This window comes from Somniosus microcephalus, chromosome 1 (genome assembly GCF_052327205.1).
Source record: "Somniosus microcephalus isolate GS21.2 chromosome 1, FLI_Smic_1.0, whole genome shotgun sequence".
Classification (NCBI taxonomy): domain Eukaryota; kingdom Metazoa; phylum Chordata; class Chondrichthyes; order Squaliformes; family Somniosidae; genus Somniosus; species Somniosus microcephalus.
The window spans coordinates 151833815-151856926 of record NC_140987.1 but is presented as its reverse complement, the minus strand read 5'-3'; the positions used below and the strand labels follow the sequence as shown (position 1 = coordinate 151856926).

General features: G+C 48.4%; 1 protein-coding gene across 3 annotated transcripts in view; it reads left to right on the top strand.

Annotated features, from left to right (window-relative positions):
- Nucleotides 1-23112, top strand: part of sncaip (synuclein, alpha interacting protein) — a 210386-nt gene that overhangs the window by 85021 nt on the left and 102253 nt on the right. For all 3 annotated transcript variants that reach the window (XM_085986770.1, XM_085986780.1, XM_085986788.1), the window contains exon 3: nucleotides 18318-18390. In XM_085986770.1, coding sequence (XP_085842896.1) covers nucleotides 18318-18390 — 73 coding nt within the window. The remainder of the gene's footprint in view (nucleotides 1-18317; nucleotides 18391-23112) is intronic.

Genomic DNA, 23112 nt, shown 5'->3' with positions numbered 1-23112 from the left:
GCCTCAGCCTCTCCTCGCCAGCCACGCCCGAGCTGGGCACCGCCCCTCCCACTGGGCTCGCCCCGCGATCGCCGCCATCTTGGTAAAGGCTGGCGACGCGGGACTGGGCCGAGCGTAGCCATCGCCACCATTTTGGTAAAGGCTGGCGGGGCGGGAGGGAGCCTAGCGGGAGGGGAGTTGCGGTCACCGCGGGGCTCGGGCTCAGCTGATCGGGCGCTCATCAGGGGTCGGCCCGCAACACATCGACCGGAGGAGCGACGGCTCTCTCTCTCCTCCCCCGCCCTCCCCCCCCCCCACCGCCACGGCCCGAGAGCCCGACCCAAAGCCACCAAGTGAGCGGCCACGGCGGTCCGTGCCGGGAGCTGCCGCGCACAAAACTTCCCCGCGGCGTCAACAGCCCCGCCCCAGAGCCTGACCCAAAGCCACCAGGTGACCGGCCGCGGCGGTCCGTAGCGGCTCTCTCTCTCTCGCTCTCTCAGCACCAACAAGATCGCTCGCCACCATTTTTGATCATGGCATCACTTCAATGTGGGGAAACAACCGCGCCATATTTGATCCTGGCGGCAGGACAATTTCCTCGTGACGCCATCTTTGATCATGGCAGCACTTCAATGTGGGCCCGAACAGCGCCATCTTTGATCATGGCGGCACTTCAATGTGGGGAAACAACAGCGCCATCTTCCTCCTTCCCTCACTCTCTCTCCTCCCCCCCTCTTCTCCCTCCCCCCTCTCCTCTCCCTCCCCCCCCCCTCCCTCCCCCCCTCCTCCTCCCCCCTCCACCCCCTCCACCCCTCCTCTCCCCCCTTCCCCCCTTCCACTCCTCCCCCCTTGGTATCCTCCACCCCCTCCCCTCCACTCCCTCCCCTCGCCCCCTCCCCTTCCTTCCCCTTCCCCCCCAATCGCTCACTCGCTCTCTATCTCCCTCTTCTCCCCAGTCGCTCGCTCTCTTCCCCCCCCAGTTGCTCGCTCTCTTCCCCCCCCCAGTTGCTCGCTCTCTTCCCCCCCCCCCCCCAGTCTCTCTCTCTCTCTCTCTCTCTCTCTCTCTCTCTCTCCTCCCCAGTCGGTCGCTCTCTTCCCCCACGGTCGCTCGCTCACTCGCTCTCTTCCCCCACCGTCGCTCGCTCTCTTCCCCCACAGTCGCTCGCTCGCTCTCTTCCCCACGGTCGCTCGCTCGCTCGCTCTCTTCCCCCACAGTCGCTCGCTCGCTCTCTTCCCCACGGTCGCTCGCTCGCTCGCTCTCTTCCCCCACGGTCGCTCGCTCGCTCGCTCTCTTCCCCCACGGTCGCTCGCTCGCTCACTCTCTTCCCCCACGGTCGCTCGCTCTCTTCCCCCACGGTCGCTCGCTCGCTCGCTCTCTTCCCCCACGGTCGCTCGCTCGCTCGCTCTCTTCCCCACGGTCGCTCGCTCGCTCGCTCTCTTCCCCCACGGTCGCTCGCTCGCTCGCTCTCTTCCCCCACGGTCGCTCGCTCTCTTCCCCCACGGTCGCTCGCTCTCTTCCCCCACGGTCGCTCGCTCTCTTCCCCCACGGTCGCTCGCTCGCTCGCTCTCTTCCCCCACGGTCGCTCGCTCGCTCGCTCTCTTCCCCCACGGTCGCTCGCTCGCTCTCTTCCCCCACGGTCGCTCGCTCGCTCGCTCTCTTCCCCCACGGTCGCTCGCTCGCTCTCTTTCCCCCACGGTCGCTCGCTCGCTCGCTCGCTCTCTTTCCCCCACGGTCGCTCGCTCGCTCGCTCTCTTCCCCCCACGGTCGCTCGCTCGCTCGCTCTCTTCCCCCCACGGTCGCTCGCTCGCTCGCTCTCTTCCCCCACGGTCGCTCGCTCGCTCTCTCTCTTCCCCCACGGTCGCTCGCTCGCTCTCTCTCTTCCCCCACGGTCGCTCGCATCGCTCGCTCTCTTCCCCCACGGTCGCTCGCTCGCTCGCTCTCTTCCCCCACGGTCGCTCGCTCGCTCGCTCTCTTCCCCCACGGTCGCTCGCTCGCTCGCTCTCTTCCCCCACGGTCGCTCGCTCGCTCGCTCTCTTCCCCCACGGTCGCTCGCTCGCTCGCTCTCTTCCCCCACGGTCGCTCGCTCGCTCGCTCTCTTCCCCCACGGTCGCTCGCTCGCTCGCTCTCTTCCCCCACGGTCGCTCGCTCGCTCTCTTCCCCCACGGTCGCTCGCTCGCTCTCTTCCCCCACGGTCGCTCGCTCGCTCGCTCTCTTCCCCCACGGTCGCTCGCTCGCTCGCTCTCTTCCCCCACGGTCGCTCGCTCGCTCGCTCTCTTCCCCCACGGTCGCTCGCTCGCTCGCTCGCTCTCTTCCCCCACGGTCGCTCGCTCGCTCGCTCGCTCTCTTCCCCCACGGTCGCTCGCTCGCTCGCTCTCTTCCCCACGGTCGCTCGCTCGCTCGCTCTCTTCCCCCACGGTCGCTCGCTCGCTCGCTCTCTTCCCCCACGGTCGCTCGCTCGCTCGCTCTCTTCCCCCACGGTCGCTCGCTCGCTCGCTCTCTTCCCCCACGGTCGCTCGCTCGCTCGCTCTCTTCCCCCACGGTCGCTCGCTCGCTCGCTCTCTCCAGTTAAATGAATAGAAATAAAAGAAAAATAATGAGAGTTGAAAAGTTAAGACCGTGCAAGCTGTTGCTTACTGCATTTGGAAGACAGATTGAGCTTTATGCAGGTTACAAGTGTTTGGAGTAAACTCTGTATCCAGTGTCACCTCATTGGAACAACCTCTCTCACCATTGACAGATCGCTTCTCTCATCTCAAGTTCACCTGCCATCTATTACATCAGCATTGCTGCCCTTGAAACTATCTCACCTTGATCCTCAGAATTCCACCACAATCAGCCACAAAACCAGCAGCACCAACAACACCACCAACCTTCTCCGCAGTCAACTGATGCTGCACAGGGCATCAGCACCCGACCACATTGCTGCCCGGGATGCCAGCGATGGCCTCGCCATAGCAAGATTTACTTCACTTGACGCTGTACACCCTGGCTGCCACATGATGCGCCAGATTGGCACCACCCCACACCAACACCATAAAGCATCCTTACAATGCCCAAGCCATTCCCTTCACTCTCATTGCGGGGGGGGGGGGGGGGTGGTAACTGTTATGTCTCACCATTCACTGCAACTCACTACCACTTCCAAAGGTGCACACAAACCTGTCCAAGAACGCAAAGTGTTGAAAATAAAGATTTCAATGTTTGACATCACATTAACAGAAACTTCACATGAACATTGGCTAAAACACACAAGTACCTACCCTTGGTGTGTTATTTGTTATGATTGGACTAGGATGAGTGTGAGGAGTGGCGAATGAGATGGGGAAGAGATAATGTAGATAAAGAGGGATGGGCGGAGGTGCAAGGTAAGTTGGCGTGAGTAAGGATGTGCAGGATTAGGGAAGGCAGAGTGATGGGGATGTGATGAGTGGCACAGCAGGATGAGGTTGAGTGTGGCTTTGCAGTAATGTTTCGTGATCTACTGAGATCATTGAAAGGTTTGCGGCACTGCAGCCTGGTCTTCCTGACTACATCCCTGCTTGTGCCCTTCTGTGCAATGTGCAACCAGGCGGTGTTGACCTCCTGGGGAGGTCTCTTCTGCCCATTGGAAGGGAAGAGAACCTCCCTGCAGCTGTGACTCCCTCCATAAGCATATGGAGGGAGTTATGGGAGCGCCTGGGTGCAGCCCTGCACCTTTGTGCAGTACCCTAAGCACTGGAATTCCCTCCCTAAACCCCTCTTTCCTCCTTTTTAAGTTGCTCCTTAAAACCTACCTTCATCTGCCCTAATATCTCATGTGGCTCAGTGTCAAATTTTGTTGGATAACTCTCTTGTGAAGCGCCTTGGAACGTTTTACTATGTTAAAGGTGCTATATAAATACACATCGTTGTGTTTGCAGCACCTCAATGCTGTAGAACACCGACAGCACAACTGTCAATCAATTTGCGCATGGTCCCTTTAAGGAAACCTGCTCATCAGACTTGCCACCTACCCTGACTGCATTGGACCCGCCAAGGTAGGGGAAATCGTGGCCAAAGTGTTCCTTCAATTTTTTAATTAAAAATTGTTTATATTGTGTGTTACATTGTTATAGTATCACATCGTTAAATGGAACTACTTTGGTATGGTGTAGTTATATTGCTATGTGGCACACTGTGCACAGGCAGTGCACAGTGCAGCGACGGACATCTTGTATCACTCCGCACCATGCGGCAGCACAGAAACAAAGCAGAAATACAGCTGAGTAAAAGCACCAACTAAAAATGAACTAGCGTCTGTAATATATATAGTATAAGAACACAAGGAGACACAACATTGTGTATTATAGGGTTAATAGAATATAAGAATAAACCACTTTTAGTATTTGAATAAATTTATGACTGCAATACTAGCAGATGTCCCATGGCATTGGTGACAAATGACACATCCCTGAGTGAGATTAGCCGCTGCACCATCTCACTTGACAAAGCGGCAAAATAAATCAAATTCTATAAGTAGAAGCTTGAATTGACTTGGGACAGGTTGCATTGCTGAGTGTTGGAAGCAAGATGGCTCCTGTGCTGGCAGCTCCCTAGGGAGCTCCTTTGCCATCCTTTACAATCCATTGTCATCCTTTGCTCTCTTTCCCCCCAGTCTCCTCTCTTCTGCTGTTTAAGCGCCCCTGGCTCTAATAGTGGGTGCATTTTTATCCCTAACTGCAAGTTCAAGCTGCAAGGCTAAAGTTACCTGAGCCAACTGCCCATCCCCTGACCATGCCTGTTCTTTGTTCTCAGTGAGCACTGGCTCTTCACTTAAACTTAGCTCCCAAAGCGAGAATATCAATGCTAATTTGATCCTGTGAGAGACAACATCATTCATGTCCGAGGCCAGGACCCAGGAACGAGAACGAACCCAGCAGCGAGATCAAGGCGCAGGAGTGGCGCAGCGTGGACCAACAGCGGGGTCAGGGCCCAGGGAAGGTGCGGCACGGGCCAACAGCGAGGTCGGGAGGACCACAATGCATCCTACGAAACCCAAGCAGAGAGGACCTGCGGGAAGGAGGGAGGAGAACAGCAGCAGTATGTTTGTGTGTAGATACATAGATACATAGAAGATAGGAGCAGGAGTAGGCCATTCGGCCCTTCGAGCCTGCTCCGCCATTCAATGAGATCATGGCTGATCATCCAAATTCAGTACCCGGTCCCTGCCTTCTCCCCATATCCCTTGATCCCTTTAGCCTTAAGAAATATATCCAACTCTTTCTTGAATATATTTAATGAACTGGCCTCCACTGCCCTCTGTGGCAGAGAATTCCACAGGTTCACCACTCTCTGGGTGAAGAAATTCCTCCTCATTTCAGTCCTAAATGGCTTACCCCTTATCCTTAGACTATGACCCCTGGTTCTGGACTCCCCGGCCATCAGAAACATCCTTCCTGCATCTAGTCTGTCCAGGTCTGACAGAATTTTATAGGTTTTGATGAGATCCCCTCTCAATCTTCTAAACTCCAGTGAGTATAAGCCCAATTGACCCAATCTCTCCTCATACGTCATTCCTGCCATCCCAGGTATCAGCCTGGTGAATCTTCGCTGCACTCCTTCCATGGCAAGAACGTCCTTCCTCAGGTAAGGCGACCAAAACTGCACACAATACTCAAGGTGTGGTCTCACCAAGGCCCTGTACAACTGTAGCAAGACATCCTTGTTCCTGTACTCAAACCCTCTTGCTACGAAGGCCAACATACCATTTGCCGCCTTAACCGCCTGCTGCACCTGCATGCTTACCTTCAGCGACTGGTGTACAAGAACACCCAGGTCTCTTTGCACTTCCCCTTCTCCCAAACTATTACCATTCAAATAATCTGCCTTCCTGTTTTTGCCACCAAAGTGGATAACCTCACATTTATCCACATTATAGTGCATTTGCCATGTTTCTGCCCAATCACCCAACCTGTCCAAATCGTGCTGGAGTTTCACGACATCCTCCTCACAGCATACCCTCCCCCCCCCCCCCCCAGCTTTGTGTCATCTGCAAATTTGGAGATATTACATCCAATTCCCTCGTCCAGATCATTAATATATATTGTGAACAGCTGGGGTCCTAGGACCGATCCTTGCGGTACCCCACTAGTCACTGCCTGCCACTCGGAAAACGACCCATTTATTCCAACTCTTTGCTTTCTGTCCGCCAACCAGTTCTCTATCCAAGTCAATACCTTGCCCCCAATCCCATGTGCCTTAATTTTGCACGCTAATCTCTTATGCGGGACCTTATCGAAAGCCTTCTGAAAGTCCAAATACACCACATCCACTGGTTCTCCCTTATCTATTTTACCAGTTACATCCTCAAAAAATTCCAGTAGATTAGTCAAGCATGATTTACCTTTTGTAAATCCATGTTGACTTTTTCCGATCCAGTCACTGCTTTCCAAGTGCTCTGCTATTACATCTTTTATAATGGACTCTAGCTGTAAGAGCCATAAAAGCTTAAGAAAATACTTTAAAATAGTGGCTAAATGGCATAATACAGTTAATTTACCTGAACGACTTATTGTATTAAGAAACCCCCTATTTTCTTGCTCCAGTAGTATAGTCCGACACCCCCTTCATTCTTGCCACAATGGAACAGTCCCTAAGCCACACATGGGTGCAGCCATGTTACAGTTTTAAACTACACGTGGTGAAAGAGGCAGAAGCTGTGAGGTTTGGAGCAGTACAGTTTTTGACTGTGTTCGTTTATACGTGTTTGCTTTGTAATTCTGATTGTTAAGTGTTATAGTAAACCATTTAAAAGACAAAGCTACGTTTGGGAACGTTTTATTTCGACACGCGTCTACTCGATGTTAAGAGCCCCACAGCCCAGTGGCCTGCCTGTTTGGAAACTAAGAAGCGCCACTACACTAGCATTTTCCCACTACCGATGTCAAGCTTACCGGTCTATAATTCCCCGCCTTTTCTCTACCACCTTTTTTGAATAGTGGGGTAACATTAGCTACCCGCCAATCCATGGGTACCGTTCCAGAGTCTTATCGAGTTCTGGAAGATGACCAGCAATACATCTACTATTTCCAGGGCCACTTCCTTAAGTACCCTGGGATGTAGATTATCAGGCCCTGGGGATTTATCGGCCTTCAGTCCCATCAATTTTCCTAACACCATTTCCCTACAAATACTGATTTCTTTCAGTTCCTCCCTTTCATCAGACCCTATGTTCCCCGGCATCTCTGAGAGGTTATTTGTGTCCTCCTTTGTGAAGACAGAACCAAAATATGTATTTAGTTGATCTGCCATTTCTTTGTTCTGCATTATAAATTCCCCCGATTCTGACTGCAAGGGACCTACGCTTGACTTCACCAATCTTTTTCTCTTCACATATCTATAAAAGCTTTTACAGTCAGTTTTTATGTTCTCTGCAAGCTTACTCTCATATTCTATTTTCCCTTTCTTACTGAATCCCTTTGTCCTCCTTTGTTGAATCCTAAACTGCTCCCACTCATCAGGGTTATTGCTTTTTCTGGCCAATTTATAAGCCCTCTCCTTGGACCTTATGCTATCCCTAATTTCCCTTGTTAGCCACGGTTGAGTCACCTTTTTGTTTTATTTTTATGCCAAACTGGGATGAAAAAATTCTGTAGTTCATCCATTCGGTCTTTGAATGTTTGCCATTGCCTATCCACCGTCAACCCTTTGAGTGACATTCCCCAATCAATCCTACCCAACTCGCTCCTCAGACCATCATAGTTTCCTTTTATTTAAATTGAGGACCCTAGTCTCCAAGTCAACTACTTCATTCTCCATCTTAATGAAGAATTCGATCATATTATGATCGCTCCGACCCAAGGGGCCTCTTACAACAAGATTGCTAATTAATCCTTTCTCGTTACATAATACCCGGTCTAAGATGGCCTGATCTCTGGTTGGTTCCTCGACATATTGGTCCAGGAAACCATCCCGTAAACACTCCAGGAATTCCTCCTCCACAGTATTGTTACTCATTTGGTTGGCCCAATCTATATGTAGATTAAAGTCACCCATGATGACTGCTGTGCCCTTATTGCACGCTTCTTTAATTTCTCTTTGAATGCCATCCCCAACCTCCGCCTTTACTGTTTGAGGTCTATAAACCACTCCCACTAATGTTTTTTTCCCCTTAGTATTTCTCAATTCTACCCATACAGATTCCACCTCGTGTGTGCTAGGCCGATGTAGCAGAGCCTGGTCTCCAATCGTCTTGAATCCCCTTGCCATTGGACCAAGACCTTGCTCTGTCAAGCCCGTGTGGTAGCTGGTGTGCAACGGCCACCCCACGTTAAAAGAATTCACGCACAGGCATCTTCCACCCTTTAAAATGAAAGTCATCCTCTGTTCCGAGGGACTGCCTAAGAAGAAGAAGGAAAGGAACAGAGATTGTGGCTCTTTGCCATACTTGTATGCTATTGCTCCAGATATTATTCCAAATACTCAAGACAGTGCGAGTGAAACGAATTACCTCCTCTCCCATCAAGACTGAACAAATAGTTGGTAAACTGGTTCCTCCTACCACTTTAACAGCAAAAACATCAACAGCTAATATCTTTTGGTGCTGGAATGGATAGTGGGTGTGATAGCAGTGAAGTCGCACAGGCCTAAAGGTTTGCAAGATCACACAAGAGGGGTCTGAAACAATATTGGGAGAGAAGATCCAGTTCAAGGAAAAAAAAATCCATTCCCTAGTAGACAGGCCTCTGGCTCAAAATGTGTATGAATTTCGATCAGGATTTGGGAAATTCTATGGGCAATTTTAAGCATCTATATAATAAATTAAAAATGTTGCATGCACTTCCTGTCTACAAACTTTACTTCCTGTAGTCACTTTGACACACTTTTGTGCCAACTTTTTGCATTCTAAATTCCGATGTATAATTGACATTTGTAATGGAAACTGCTTATGTGAACTTGTCACACTGGAATTAAACCCTCCTGCGAGTGGTGCTGCTGTCGTGCCTCAGTTTTGCATCTCCCAGCTCCTCAGACTATTGTTGTATGTTCCAACCAACTCTACTTCTCTTTTCCCAACTTGCCATCACTTTTACTATTTAACTGTAAATAATACAAAATCAAATATATCAAAATAAGGGCAGTATATATGACAAGTTGGGGGCTAAATACATTTGTGCACCCAGGTCCAATTATTCCCAACTCTCTAACCCCATTTCATCTGATCACTACACTTTGTCTTAACTCACTGTGCAGTGCCACAGTAGATCGACTATTTTTCCCCCTGAATTATTTAAATTCTTAAGCTGTATTATAAATTGAGAGTGGAGCGGCGAACTCAAAAATGGCAGATCTGGTTTTTGTGTGTGTATATACTTGGCTAGCTGAAGAAATAGCATGACCACCCAAAGCAATGTAGAATTTATTTTTTGAATTATTTTAGCTTTTGGCAGCTGCTAGTTCCTAATAAGTACCTTTTTGGAAAAAAAATAAGCTACAGGTAGACTATCCTTTATCCGAACTTCCGAAAACCTCTAAAAACCGAAAGTGTTTTCGTTCAGCGTAAGTCGTGCGCACGACATGACCAGAGTGGCACACAACTTACGCTGAGCAGGGCAGAGGGTCAGAGAGTTCCCTCCTGGGTAGGAGATTGCAGGCCGAGCCGGGCAGTGTGAAGGAGGTACCGGGAGAGTGAACCCAACAATACAGCGGCCCGTCCGATATTCTTCCCCCCCCGCCCCCCGGACCCGACCCGCGACCTGATTTGTGGGCCAGCTTAGTAGGAGTCAGCCGATATCCAGCTTTCCAGAGAAGCAGGAAGGGGAATGAGACACGAAACAGTCGCAAGAGGTAGCCTGAACTTTTAACATTTATATTAAATAGAAATTTCCCAGTCTTATAATAATACCTTCTGAAATCCGAAAACCGAAACTCAGCTGGTCCCAAGGCTTTCGGATAAGGGATAGTGTACCTGTACTAGTTAATTTCTGCTGGCATTGCACAGGGCATCAAGATCAGTGGTAGTTTTCAGATGAGGCAGGATGAAAAGCCAGGAGATAATTCAACCAGGATGTAAATGTAATTCAGTCTCCATTTTAAAGTCATACATTCTTTCCTTATTTTAATAATTCTATTTTAAATAGGAAAAAAGGCAGTCTATTATAAGTTCCACTGCGGAGAGGGTGTAAGTACAGTGTGACCAGCTTACATGGTAGTTCCTTTCTCTCTTGCACGCTCTTTCTTTATCTTTCTCTCTCTCTCCTTGCTATCAGTCGCATGCTCTGGCTTTCTCGCGCACTGAGTTACAGAGACCTAGAAATTGGAGGTGTTGGTGCTGGCCGTTAAAGCCTGTTTTGGGGGAAAAAATGGCTGCTGCCTCACTTCCACCTGCGCGGCAGTGCTGCCGATATCCATGCTCGCTGGGGATATGAAGATTATCCAAATCATGACGTCAGTAAGTGCAATGCTCACCTGACTCCAGATCTGCCATTTTAGAGTTAACCGCTTCACTTACCGGCCTGTGTTAATCACGACCAGCTGACCAAGCCTCCAGCAGCATTATTTAAAGGGACCATCAGCAACAACTTGCAGCTAACATGCTTTTTCAGTTTGACTGGCTCTGTCTAAGTTTCTGCAACTCTTGCAGGTTTCTAAACTTGTTTCAATTTCCTAAGGTGACAGGGAGTGTTGGTTCAAGTGGAGAACGTCTTCATTCTCATTTAAAGGCTTTTGCTCTCAACATTTGCTCACAGTCATGGGGGCGCTATTTGCAGTCCCCCTCGCACGCGAGTATCTTCAGGAGAGGGAGCGAAGGTAGCGAGGAAGAGCAGGAGGGCTCTCAACAGGAGGCCTTACCCACCTAGGTTCTTCCGAGAGCCCTTTTCTTATATCCACTTAAGCGAGGAGCATTTTATTAGGAGGCTCTGCGTCACCAAGGAGGTGGTCACAGAACTCTACAACCAGACCTACAGCCTCAGAACAGGGTGACCCCGGCTCTCCCAGTGGCAGTTAAGGACACCGTGGCCCTCCATTCCTTCGGCAGCAGATCCTTCTAGTCTGCAGTAGGAGACATAGCTAACCTTTCCCAGTTCACTGTCCATCACTGCATCCGAGAGGTCACATAGACTCTCTAGTCCCTTCTCCTGTTGTAGAGAGTCTTCTCTGAACAGAGAGAAGCAGGAAGAGCAGCATGTGGCTTTGCCAGGATAGCAGGCTTCCCCATGGTGCAGGCGCATGAATTGTAAGTGTTTTCTGCGGACGGAGGGTCTCCAAACAATGGAACTCTCCACCCGCGGAGGCCCTGCTCCAGGGCAGGCGTCCGATCTGTCAAAAGCTTTCTTGACAGATCAGAAATGCCGGTTTCCAGTGCATGCCTGAGACTGGCATTTCCGATGTCCCTATGGGTGAGTACACAGCGCGTACACACCCGTAGGGATCGAAATTGCTGCCTGAGTATTTTCACTTCCATCGGCAGCAAGTTCCAGGTCCTCGCCAATCGCTGCGTAAAAAAGTTTTTCCTCACATCCCCCTGTATTTCTTGCACAAAACCTTAAATCTGTGTCCTAGTCCTTGTATCATCAACTAGTGGAAACAGCCTTTCCCCGTCTAGCCTATCCAAACCAGTCATAATCTTGTATGCCTCTATCAACTCACCCCTCAACCTACTTTGCTCTAATGAAAACAAATCCAGCTTCTCCAACCTTTCCGTGTAGCTAAGATCCCCCATCCCTGAAACCATTCTGGCAAATCTCCTCTGCACCCTCTCAAGGGCCTTCAAATCCTTCCTAAAGTGTGGTGACCAGAACTGGACGCAATACTCCAATTGTGGCCTAACCAGCGCTTTATAAAGGTTCAGCATAACTTCTCTACTTTTGTACTCAATACATTGATTTATGAAGCCCAAGATCCCATATGCTTTGCAAACCACTCTCTCAATATGTGCTGCCACCTTCAGGGACCTATGCACATTAACTCCCAGGTCCCTTTGTCCTTGCACACTCTTTAAAACGGTGCCATTAAGTGTATCTTGCCTCTCCCTGTTCTTTCTTCTTCTCTGTGCTGCTGCTGCTGAGCCATTTCTTCCAACTCCAATGACCATGAGGTGCTGCTGCATCAAAGCACCTCCTTTAGTAGTGGAGAGAGACTAGGCCAAACATTACTGGCCATTAGACTGCACCCGATATTGGCCGTAAGCCATCCAGCAGCACATTTAGCGCTGAGATCAGCACTCCATCATGTAAGTGAGCAGGCAGCACAAATTTTGCGTGCTGCCTGCACCACTTTGAATGGGCACAGCCAATAGAGCTGGTCCATGGCACCACCCATTTGAGCCATATCAAATTTCTAAGCTAGAGAGTGCAAGGTGGGGGCCTGGCCAGGAGAGCATTGGAATGGTTGAGTCTAGAGGTAACAAACGTGTGGATGAGGGTTTCCGCAGCAGAGGTGGAAGTCGGCAGTCTTGACGATGGAGGGGATATAGGGTCGGAAGCTCAGCTCGGTCAAATAGGGTGCCACGGTTGTGAATGGCCTGGTTCAGCCTCAAACGTTGGTTAGGGAGATGGTTGGAGTTGGTGACTAGGGAATGGAGTTTCTGGCAGGGACCAAAGATATTTGCTTTGATCTTAATATTTAGTTGGAGGAAATTTCTGCTCATCCAGTACTGGATGTCTGACAAGCAGCGAGCCAGATCCGAGGCACCGAAGGGGTCGAGAGAGGTAGTGGTGAAGTAGAGCTGGGTGTAGTCAGCAAACATGTGGAACCTGATGTGTTGTCTTATGAAGTCACCGAGGGGCAGCATATAGATAAGAAATAGGAGGGGCCAAGGTTAGATCCTTTGGGGACTCCAGAGATAATGCTGCAGGGGTGGGAAGAGAAGCCATTGCAGATGAGTCTCTGGTTATGACTGGATAGATAAGAATAGAACCATGTGAGGCAGGCCACAGAGCTGGACGACTGAGGAGAGGCGTTGGAGGAGGAGGATGCTGTGGTCAATCGTCTCAAAGGCTGCAGGCAGGGTGAGGAGGCATAGTTTACCACAGTCACATAGGATGTAATTTGTGATTTTTGTTAAGGGCTGTTTCAGTGCTGTGGCAGGGGTGGAACCCTGATTGGAGGGGTTCAGACATGGAGTTACGGGCATGCTGGCCACAGACTTGGGAGGTAGAGTTAACTTACTGGATTTGGCTCAAAAAATCTGTTAAGTTTTGCAATAAGTTTGGAAGTGTTACAAGCACACTCTTAAAATAGACAGTTTCCCAAGCGTTTGGGACGCGCTAGAAGTAAGGCATTTAATCCTTTGAATTTGTGTTTGTGTTACATTGGCCCGGAATTTGCGGTCATTGGCGAAGCAAAGGCGTTCACCACTGACCCCGAAGAAAGCTGCCCACAGATCTCACGATCTCTGGCGAGAAGTTTGCCTTTTGACACGCAAGTGATTTCAGTGCAGTATAGTGGGGAATCCCTAATGCGATCTGTTGTGACAGCAACAAGCTATCTAAGCAGCCAATCACATTGCAGAATTTAAACAGACAGGGAAGCAGGAAATTAGAACCTGCTTTTATCCCGACTTTTTTAAAATGTTAGAGCAAAACAAAGTTTCTTGTAATTTTTATCACAATGGAGAAATTTGACACTCCACAAAGTTAAAATTAATTTTTCAGGGCCGTAACATTTGCTTAGCAGTCAATACACTGTTAAAACCCCAGTTACATCTAATCCAACAAGGCCTAACATTTAATGGAAATACTCAGTAGGTCAGGCAGCATCTGTAGAGAGAGAGGGGTCATCGACCTGAAACATTGGGGGTGATTTTCATTCAGAAGTCGGGAAGGAGGCGGGACTACAACTTTCGGGGTTGTAGTTCCGCCTCCAGCGAGATGCAGCCAATCCACGCAATTTTCCCTTGATTGACCTTGTTGAGCCCGCCCAGCGGGCTCAGCAGGCCAATTAAGGGCCACGTGGCAACAGGTGATGTCACAGACTGAAATTTCATCTGTCAAGATGTGTTGACAGATGAAATATCAGTGTTTCACAGCTGTTTGAAGCTGTCAAACACTGAGTCTTACTTCTAACCTTCTGCGCAGACTCAGAAATCTCACCGGCACTGAAAGCTGCAGGCTGTCACTTTTGACAGATCGCAGCCATTCTGCTTTCTGTGCCAGCTGACTCCGAAACCTAGAGGAAGGAAGGCTGTAAAGGTAAGTACAGGTAATTTAAACTTCTTTAGACACACCAAACACACTTATCTTTGCACTCATGCACCCATCACTCACCTGAACACTGACACACGACAACCTTCAAAATAGGGATTAGTCTAAAAACTGCCTGTTAATCCCTTACCACCTCGGGTTGGCGGGTCCCAGTGCGGGGCGGGTACCCGTCTCCTTTGAAACTTACATGGAGGCGGGTTTTGGGCGGGATGGTGTCGGGACCCCCGAATTCGGGAACTTAACCCCCCACACGCCTCCAATCCTGACTCCACAGCACACTGAAAATCGACCCCATTAACTCTGTTTCTCTCTCTACAGATGCTGCCTGACCTGAGTATTTCCAGCATTTTCTGTTTTTATTTCAGATTTCCAGCATCCACAGTATTTTGCTTTTGTACTAACATTTAATGGGGTGTTTAACAGCGATATTACCGTGGAAAAGCCCACGTCTTCGTCAGTTTCACTGATTGCCGGCTATGGGGGAGGGGGCGCAGCACAGCCAGTGTCAGAGCACTGAATGACTGACCCCAACTTCAGGATTTCTAAGTTGAGATGTGTGTGCGCTACATCCTGAAGTTGCGGTGATTTTCAAAGGGGTAATAACGGCGAATGCTGTTAGTTTTTCGTCTTACCTACCACAAATTCCGGCCCAATGTCTAACTTGAATCTTGTCTTGAGGCTGGTCAGTGTAATTGCAATTTACAAGCAACTGCCAGTAGTCTATGAGTTAAAACACGATTGTAACAAATACTTGTAGGTCTACTGGCTTTCTGGAAACAATATTGGGACTTGGTCGCAATTTCATTGTCTTGGTATGTTGCCAGCAACTTACCTATTAGTGAAGTATATTAAGGATACGGGTGACTTCGCAACATTTTGCTGACAGATGAAGTAAGTCCTTTCATGTTGTAAACAACTTACCTTATTCAGTTGGAAATGTGATGTTTTCACTGCAGTTCAGATACCTCGACTAGTGCTGCTGCTCAAGTATCTCGTACTTGAAAAATTAGGTAAAACAACAACAACTTGTATTTATATAGTGCCATTAGCATAGTATGTCCCAAGGCGCTGCACAGGAGTATTTTAAGACAAATTTGTCACCAATCCACAAGGATAAATTAGGGCAGGTGACCAAAAGCTTGGTCAAAGAGGTAGATTTTGAGGAGCATCTTAAAGGAGGAAAGAGAGGCGGACAGGTTTAGGCAGGAAATTCCAGAGCTTAGGGCCTGGGCAACAGAAGGCACGACCACCAAAGGTTGAGCGATTAGAATCAGGGATGCTCAAGAGGGCAGAATTAGAGAAGCGCAGCAATCTCCGGGGGTGGGGGGTGCTGAAAGAGATTACAGAGATAGGAAGGTGCGAGGCCATGGAGGGATTTGAAAACAAGGATGAGAATTTTGAAATCGAGGCGCTGCTTAACCAGGAGCCAATGTAGGTCAGCAAGCACAGGGGAGATGGGCGAACGGGACTTGGTGCGGGTTAGGATTGAAAGGTTTTGTTTGATTTTCTTTTCAGTGATGTTGACTTTTTTTATTCATTCATAGGATGTGGGCATCACTGGCAAGGCCAGCATTTATTGCCCATTCCTAGTAACATTGAGAATGTGGGCTGCCTTATGAGTCGCTGCAGTCTGTGTGGTAAAGAGACTCCCACAGTGCTGATAGATTGGGAGTTCCAGGACTTTGACCCAGCGATGATGAAGGAACAGCAATACATTTCAAAGTCAAGATGGTGTGAGACTTGGAGGGGAACTTGGAGGTGGTGGCGTTCCCATGTGCCTGCTGTCCTTGTATTTCTAGGTGATAGAGGCTGTGGGCTTAGGTGGTGCTGTCTAAGAAGCCTTGGTGAGTTGCTACAGTGCATCTTGCAGATGGTACACACTGCAGCCACGGTACGCCAGTGGTGGAGGGAGTGAACGTTTAAGGTGGTGGATGGGGTGTCAATCAAGTGGGCTGCTTTGTCCTGGATGGTGTCGAGCTTCTTGTGTTGTTGTAGCTGCACTCATCCAGGCAAGTGGAGAGTATTCCATCACACTCCTTACTTGTGCCTTGTAGATGGTGGAAAGGCTTTGGGGAGTCGGAAGGCGAGTCACTTGCTGCAGAATACCCAGCCTCTGACCTGCTTTTACAGCCACGATGTTTATGTGGCTGGTCCAGTTAAGTTTCTGGTCAATGGTGACCCCCCCGCCCCCCACCCCCCCCCCCAGGATGTTGATGGTGGGGGATTCGATGATGGTAATGCCATTGAATGTCAAGGGGAGATGGTTAGACTCTCGCTTGTTGGAGATGAGTCATTGTCCAGCACTTGTGTGGCGTGAATGTTACTTGCCACTTATCAGCCCAAGCCTGAATGTTGTCCAGGTCTTGCTGTATGCGAGCATGGACTGTTTCATTATCTGAGAAGTTGCGAATGGAACTGAACACTCTGCAATCATCAGCGAACATCCCCACTTCTGACCTCATGGAGGAAAGGTTATGTATGAAGCAGCTGAAGACTGTTGGGCCTAGGACACTGCCCTGAGGAACTCCTGCAGTGATGTCCTGGGGCTGTGATGATTGACCTTCAACCACCACAACCATCTTCCTTTGTGTTAGGTATGACTCCAGCCAGTGGAGAGTTTCCCCCCTGATTCCCATTGACTTCAGTTTTACTAGGGCTCCTTGATGGCACACTCGGTCAGATGCTGCCTTGATGTCAAGGGCAGTCATTCTCGCCTCACCTCTGGAATTCAGCTCTTTTGTCCATGTTTGGAACAAGGCTGTAATGAGGTCTGGAGCCAAGTGATCCTGGCGGAATCCAAACTGAGCATCAGTGAGCAGGTTACTGGTAAGTAAATACCGCTCGATAGCATTGTCGACGACCCCTTCCATCACTTTGCTGATGATTGAGAATAGATTGATGGGGTGGTAATTGGCCGGATTGGATGAGGCTTTGTGTGTACAAGGCATACCTGGGCAATTTTCCACTTTGTCAGTTAGATGCCAGTGTTGTAACTACTTGAACAGCTTGGCTAGAGGCGGGGCTAGTTCTGGAGCATAAATGTTCAGCACAACAGCCAGGATGTTGTCTGGACCCATAGCCTTACTGTATTTAGTGCGCTCAGCTATTTCTTGATATCACGTGGAGTGAATCGAATTGGTTGAAGACTGGCTTCTGTGATGGTGGGGACCTCAGGAGGAGGCTGAGATGTATCATCCAATCGGCACCTCTGGCTGAAGATGGATGCAAACGTTTCAGCCTTGTCTTTTGTACTCGCATGCTGGGCTGCACCATCAATGAGAATGGAGATGTTCATGGAGCCTCCTCCTCTTGTTAGTTGTTTAATTATCCTCCACCATTCCCAACTGGATGTGGCAGGACTGCAGAGCTTTGATCTGACCTGTTGGTGGTGGGATTGCTTAGCTCTGTCTCGCATGCTGCTTCCCCTGTTTAGAATGCATGTAGTCATGTGTTGTAGCTTCACCAGGTTGGCACCTCATTTTTAGGTACGTCTGGTGCTGCTCCTGGCATGCTTTTCTACACTCCTCATTGAACCAGGGTTGGTCCCCTGGCTTGATGGTAATGGTAGAGTTAGGAATATGCTGGGCCATGAGGTTACAGATTGTGGTGAATACAATTTTGCTGCTGCTGATGGCCCACAGCACCTCATGGATGCCCAGTTTTGAGCTGCCAGATCTGTTCTGAATCTATCCCATTTAGCACTGTGGTCATGCCACGCAGCATGATGGAGGGTTTCCTCAGTGTGAAGATGGGACTTAGTCTCCACAAGGACTATGTGGTGGTTACTTCTGCCAATACTGTCATGGACAGATGCATCTGTGACCGGTAGATTGGTAAGGACAAAAATCAACAAGTAGGTTGTTCCCTCATGTTGGTTCTTTCACCACCTGCTGCAGGCCCAGTCTGGCAGCTATGTCTTTCACAACTAAGCCAGCTCGGTCAGTATGAGTGCTACTGAGCTACTCTTGGTGAATAAGTGTGAATTAGTGCAGAAAGTTTCTGTCTCCTATCTTGTAATGGAACCTGAAAGAGCAAAATTCTATATTGTGGGATAGCTGGCATCGCACATAGCTTATAATGTGCAAGATTATTTATTCTTACAACAGTGGGGGGAGAAAAGTGGTGCATATGGTGTATGTTCCTCTGTATAATCTTTCTCTATTTTGTGTCTCTAGTTTGGAAATTCTTCAGCAAAAGCCCTTCCTGAACTGTACAAGAAATCTGATATGCAACATGAAGACCGAATAGGTATTTCATATATTTGTTGTATATATTTTCAGCTTTGCCTAGTTTGCATTGTGTGCATGTAGTCGATTGGAATTAAAAACTTAGCTAATTAGGTAAAGTATGTTGTCAATAATCCATGCATTGCACCAAAAGTAAAGAACTAATTGCATTCACAACTCTGAACAGGATTTGTATTTATCTTGCTGACTGATTGTGAAGACAGCAGAAAAAAAAGACAAGGGGGTGCAATTGGATAGTGCTGGCCTGCCGGCGCAAACTGGCACAGGGAACAATCGCTGCTCCGAGACAGTTTAGGCCCGAGGCACACTATCTTGGGCCTCATTTAAATTAGTCCAGTGAGCTGAGGATGCCTGCTGCACTGGAATGGGATTTAAATTTTGGGCTTACTCTTTGCCGGAAGCGGAGGAGCTAATCGGGAAGGGGCCAGCAACGGTTTTCATGCCTGCTGTGGAGCCTAGAGAAGCACTGCTACTCCTGCTGGCTCCACATTGAGGTAAATGTTTTCTTTAAAAAAAAGTTCCTTTTTGGTGGCGGTCTCCAACAGTCCTTTTAAGGTCGCAGGTAAACTGGGTTATCCTGAATGCAACAGTCCCAGCGCTGGCAGCGTTCAGGACAGGCAATATTGGGAAGGGGTCTTGAAACAGGCGTTCAGCCCCCCACCCCCCCCCCCCCCCCTCCCATTTGAAAAGGGCCTAATGCTGGTTTCAGGCCTGGGCCCTGGATATCTATACTCCAGCCATTACCAATATGGCAGGGGTACACTTTCATCGCGGGATGTGCTTGCGTACACCTGTTTGTCATATTGGATGCTTACGTGCCCGTTTTCCACCAAGGGCACTCCACAAATTAATAGGTTTTTAATCTCTAAGAAAAGATTTGTATTTTCAACAAACTGCCTCAAAAGTCACTTTCCCATGGTTAGCACCCCTCCCCACCCCTGCTCTCGTAACCCAGTACACAGAGCCACTCTACTTTCTTTGACAGAGTTCTCAGACATTGGGCTGGATTTTGCCAGCCCTGGGGAGGCGGGACTGCCGGGAAAATGGCAGAATTTGGGGGCGGGTGCCCAACTGGCCCCCAACCTGCCTCCATGCCATCTTGCCAGGAGGCGTGTAGCCAACCCGCGCCGGGTCCTGCCTCCTCGAGGCGGGAAGGGGATTAATGCCAATTAACTGCCTGTTAACAGGTAGTTAAGTTTTTTGGCTAATCCCTATTTTGAGCCCTGAAGTGTGGGCTTCCCGACGGCTCCGAACCTCGCCAGGGTCAGCGAGGCGGGCCATCAGTCTGCGGGGGTCGGAGGGTTCGAGATGTCTAGTGTGCAGGTGAGTAATGGGTGCATGTGTGCAGAGGTAAGTGTGTGAGGTGTGTGTAAAGTGTTTTACTTCTTCCTGCAGGCTTCCTCCCTTCAGGTCTCTGGAGTCCCTCAGCTCACCGGCACAGAAAGCAGAATGGCCGCTGAACTGTCAAAAGCTGCAGCCTTCTGCTTTCTGCTCGGGACGGCTTTCTAATTGAGTCTTGAGTAAAGACTACTTGTGTCAGTGTTTGACAGCTTCACAGAGCTGTCAAACGATGACATTTCATCTGTCAAAAGCTCTTGACAGATGAAACGGCACTCGCTGACGTCACCTGTAACTGGCTTTCCCTTAATTGGCCTGCTAAGCCCGCCGTGCGGTCAGTCAAGGGAAAATATCATGGGTTGGCCACAAGTCAATGGAGGCGGGACTAAAACCCAACACGTGGGAGTCCTGCTTCCAAAAGCTCCCCATTGACAAAATCCAGCCCATTGCCTCCATCCAACTCCCCACCCTTTCACTGAGACACACTCTCCTCCTTCAAACCTTCCACTTCACACTGGCACTATTCTCCCCCCTCAGTTCAACTGCCACACTTTCCCCTATCAAGCCAGTGTTCTTCTCTTCGCTGCCACTCCATTTAAGCTGGCACTCTGCTCTATTTCCCCTCTCCCCTTTCAAGCACTGTTTTTTCCCCTCTCCCCTTTCAAGCACTGTTTTTCCCCCACTTCCTAAAGTTTATACTATCAGTCTTTCTCCTTCCACAGTAAACACTGGTGCTCTCCCTCCCCAACCCAAATCACTGGTCTTCACACCTGCCCTTTTCTCCTTTTACCTCTACCTTCTCATCAATGCTGCTGCTACTTGAAATTGTGGCTACTGAATACTGAAGGTAGGAGTTCCTGCTTTCACATGAAATCCTACATACTGCATCAAGAGGTTGGAAATATAGTGGTGTTGAGTGGAGAGGGGCCTAGTCCGCACTGATTTTGTTAGCAAAATGCTGACGTGGATTGTGCTGCCAAAATGCTGACCATCAGCATGAATTGCTGATAGCTGATGTGAATAGATTCATAAAATTACACTGCACACAATGTCTGTGCTGACTCTTTGAAAGAGCTATCCAATTAGTCCAACTCCCCTGGTCTTTTCCCATAGTTCTACAAAGTTTTACATACAAGCATACGAATTAGGAGCAGGTGTAGGCCACTCGGCCCTTCGAGCCTGCTTCGCCATTCAATAAGATCATGGCTGATCTGATTACTCCACATTCCCACCTACCCCCGATAACTTTTCACCCCCTTGCTTACCAAGAGTCTATCTACCTCTGCCTTAAAAATATTCAAAGACTCTCTTCCTCAGAGGGCGGTGGAAGCAGAGTTCCAAAGACTCACGACCCTTTGAGAAAAAATTTCTCCTCATCTGTCTTAAATGGGCGACCCCTTATTTTTACACAGTGACCCCTAGCTCTAGATTCTCCCACAAGAGGAAACATCCTCTCCACATCCACCCTGTCCAGACCCCTCAGGATCTTATGTTTCAATCAAGTCACCTCATTCGTCTTAACTCCAGCGGATACAAGCCTAGCCTGTCCAAAGACAACCCGCCATTCCAGTTATTAGTCTAGTAAACCTTCTCTGAACTGCTTCCAACGCATTTACATCCTTCCTTTAAATAAGGAGACCAATACTGTACACAGTACTCCAGATGTGGTCTCACCAATGCCCTGTATAACTGAAGCATAACTTCCCTACTTTTGTATTCAATTCCCCTCGCAATAAACGATAACATTCTATTAGCTTTCCTAATTACTTGCTGTACCTGTATAGTAACCTTTTGTGATTCATGCACTAGGACACCCAGATCCCTCTGCATCTCGGAGCTCTGCAATCTCTCACCATTTAGATAATATGTTTTTTTATTCTTCCTGCCAAAATGGACAACTTCACATGTTCCCACATTGTACTCCATTTGCCAGATCTTTGCCCACTCACTTAACCTATCTATATCCCATTGTAGCCTCCTTATGTCCTCTTCGCAATTTACTTTCCTACCTATCTTTGTGTCATCAGCAAATTTAGCAACCATACCTTCGGTCCCTTCATCCAAGTCATTTATATAAATTGTAAAAAGTTGAGGCCCCAGCACTGATCCCTGTGGCACACCACTCGTTACATCTTGTCAATCAGAAAATTACCCATTTATGCCTACTCTGTTTCCTGTTAGCTAGCCAATCTTCTATCCATGCCAATATGTTACCCCCCTACACCATGAGCTTTTATTTTCCGCAATATCCTTTGATGTGGCACCTTATCAAAGGCCTTCTGGAAATCTAAGTACAGTACATCCACTGGTTCCCCTTTATCCACAGCACATGTTACTTCCTCAAAGAACTCCAATAAATTGGTTAAACATGATTTCCCTTTCACAAAACCATGTTGACTCTGCCTGATTACTTTGAACTTTTCTAAATGCCCTGCTATAACATCTTTAATAATAGCTTCTAACATCTTCCCTATGACCGATGTTAAGCTAACTGGCCTGTAGTTTCCTGCTTTCTGTCTCCCTCCCTTTTTGAATAAAGAAGTTACATTTGCTATTTTCCAATCTAATGGAACCTTCCCCGAATCTAGGGAATTTTGGAAAATTAAAACCAACGCATCAACTATCTCACTAGCTACTTCTCCTAAGACCCTAGGATGAAGTCCATCAGGACCCGGGGACTTGTCAGCCCGCAGCTCCAACAATTTGCTCAGTACCACTTCTCTGGTGATTGTAATTTTCTTCCCTTCCATTTCCTGATTTACAGCTATTTCTGGGATGTTACTTGTATCCTCAATAGGTGAAGACCGATGCAAAACACCTGTTCAATTCAACTGCAAGCTTCTTATTTTCCATTATTAATTCCCCAGACTCACTTTTTATAGGACCAATGCTCACTTTGTTAACTTTTCTTTTTAAAATATCTATAGAAACTCTTACTATCTGTTTTTATATTCCTAGCTAGCTTTCTCTCGTACTCTAATTTTTCTCTCCATATTAATCTTTTAGTCATTCTTTGCTGTTTTTTATATTCTGTCCAGTCTTCGGACCTGCCACCCATCTTTGTGCAATTATATGCTTTTTCTTTAAGTTTAATACTATCTTTAACTTTTTTAGTTATCTACGGATGGTGGGTCCTTCCCTTGGAATTTTTCTTTCTCGTTGGAATGTATATATTCTGTGTATTCTGAAATAGCCCCTTAAATGTCTGCCACTGCAACTCCATTGACCTATCTCTTAACCTATCCCTTAAACTAATTTGCCAGTTCACTTTAGCTAGCTCTGCTTTCATGCCCTCATAATTGCCCTTATTTAAGTTTAAGATACTAGTCTTGGACCCACTCTTCTCCCTCTCAAGCTGAATGTAAAATTCAATCATATCATGATT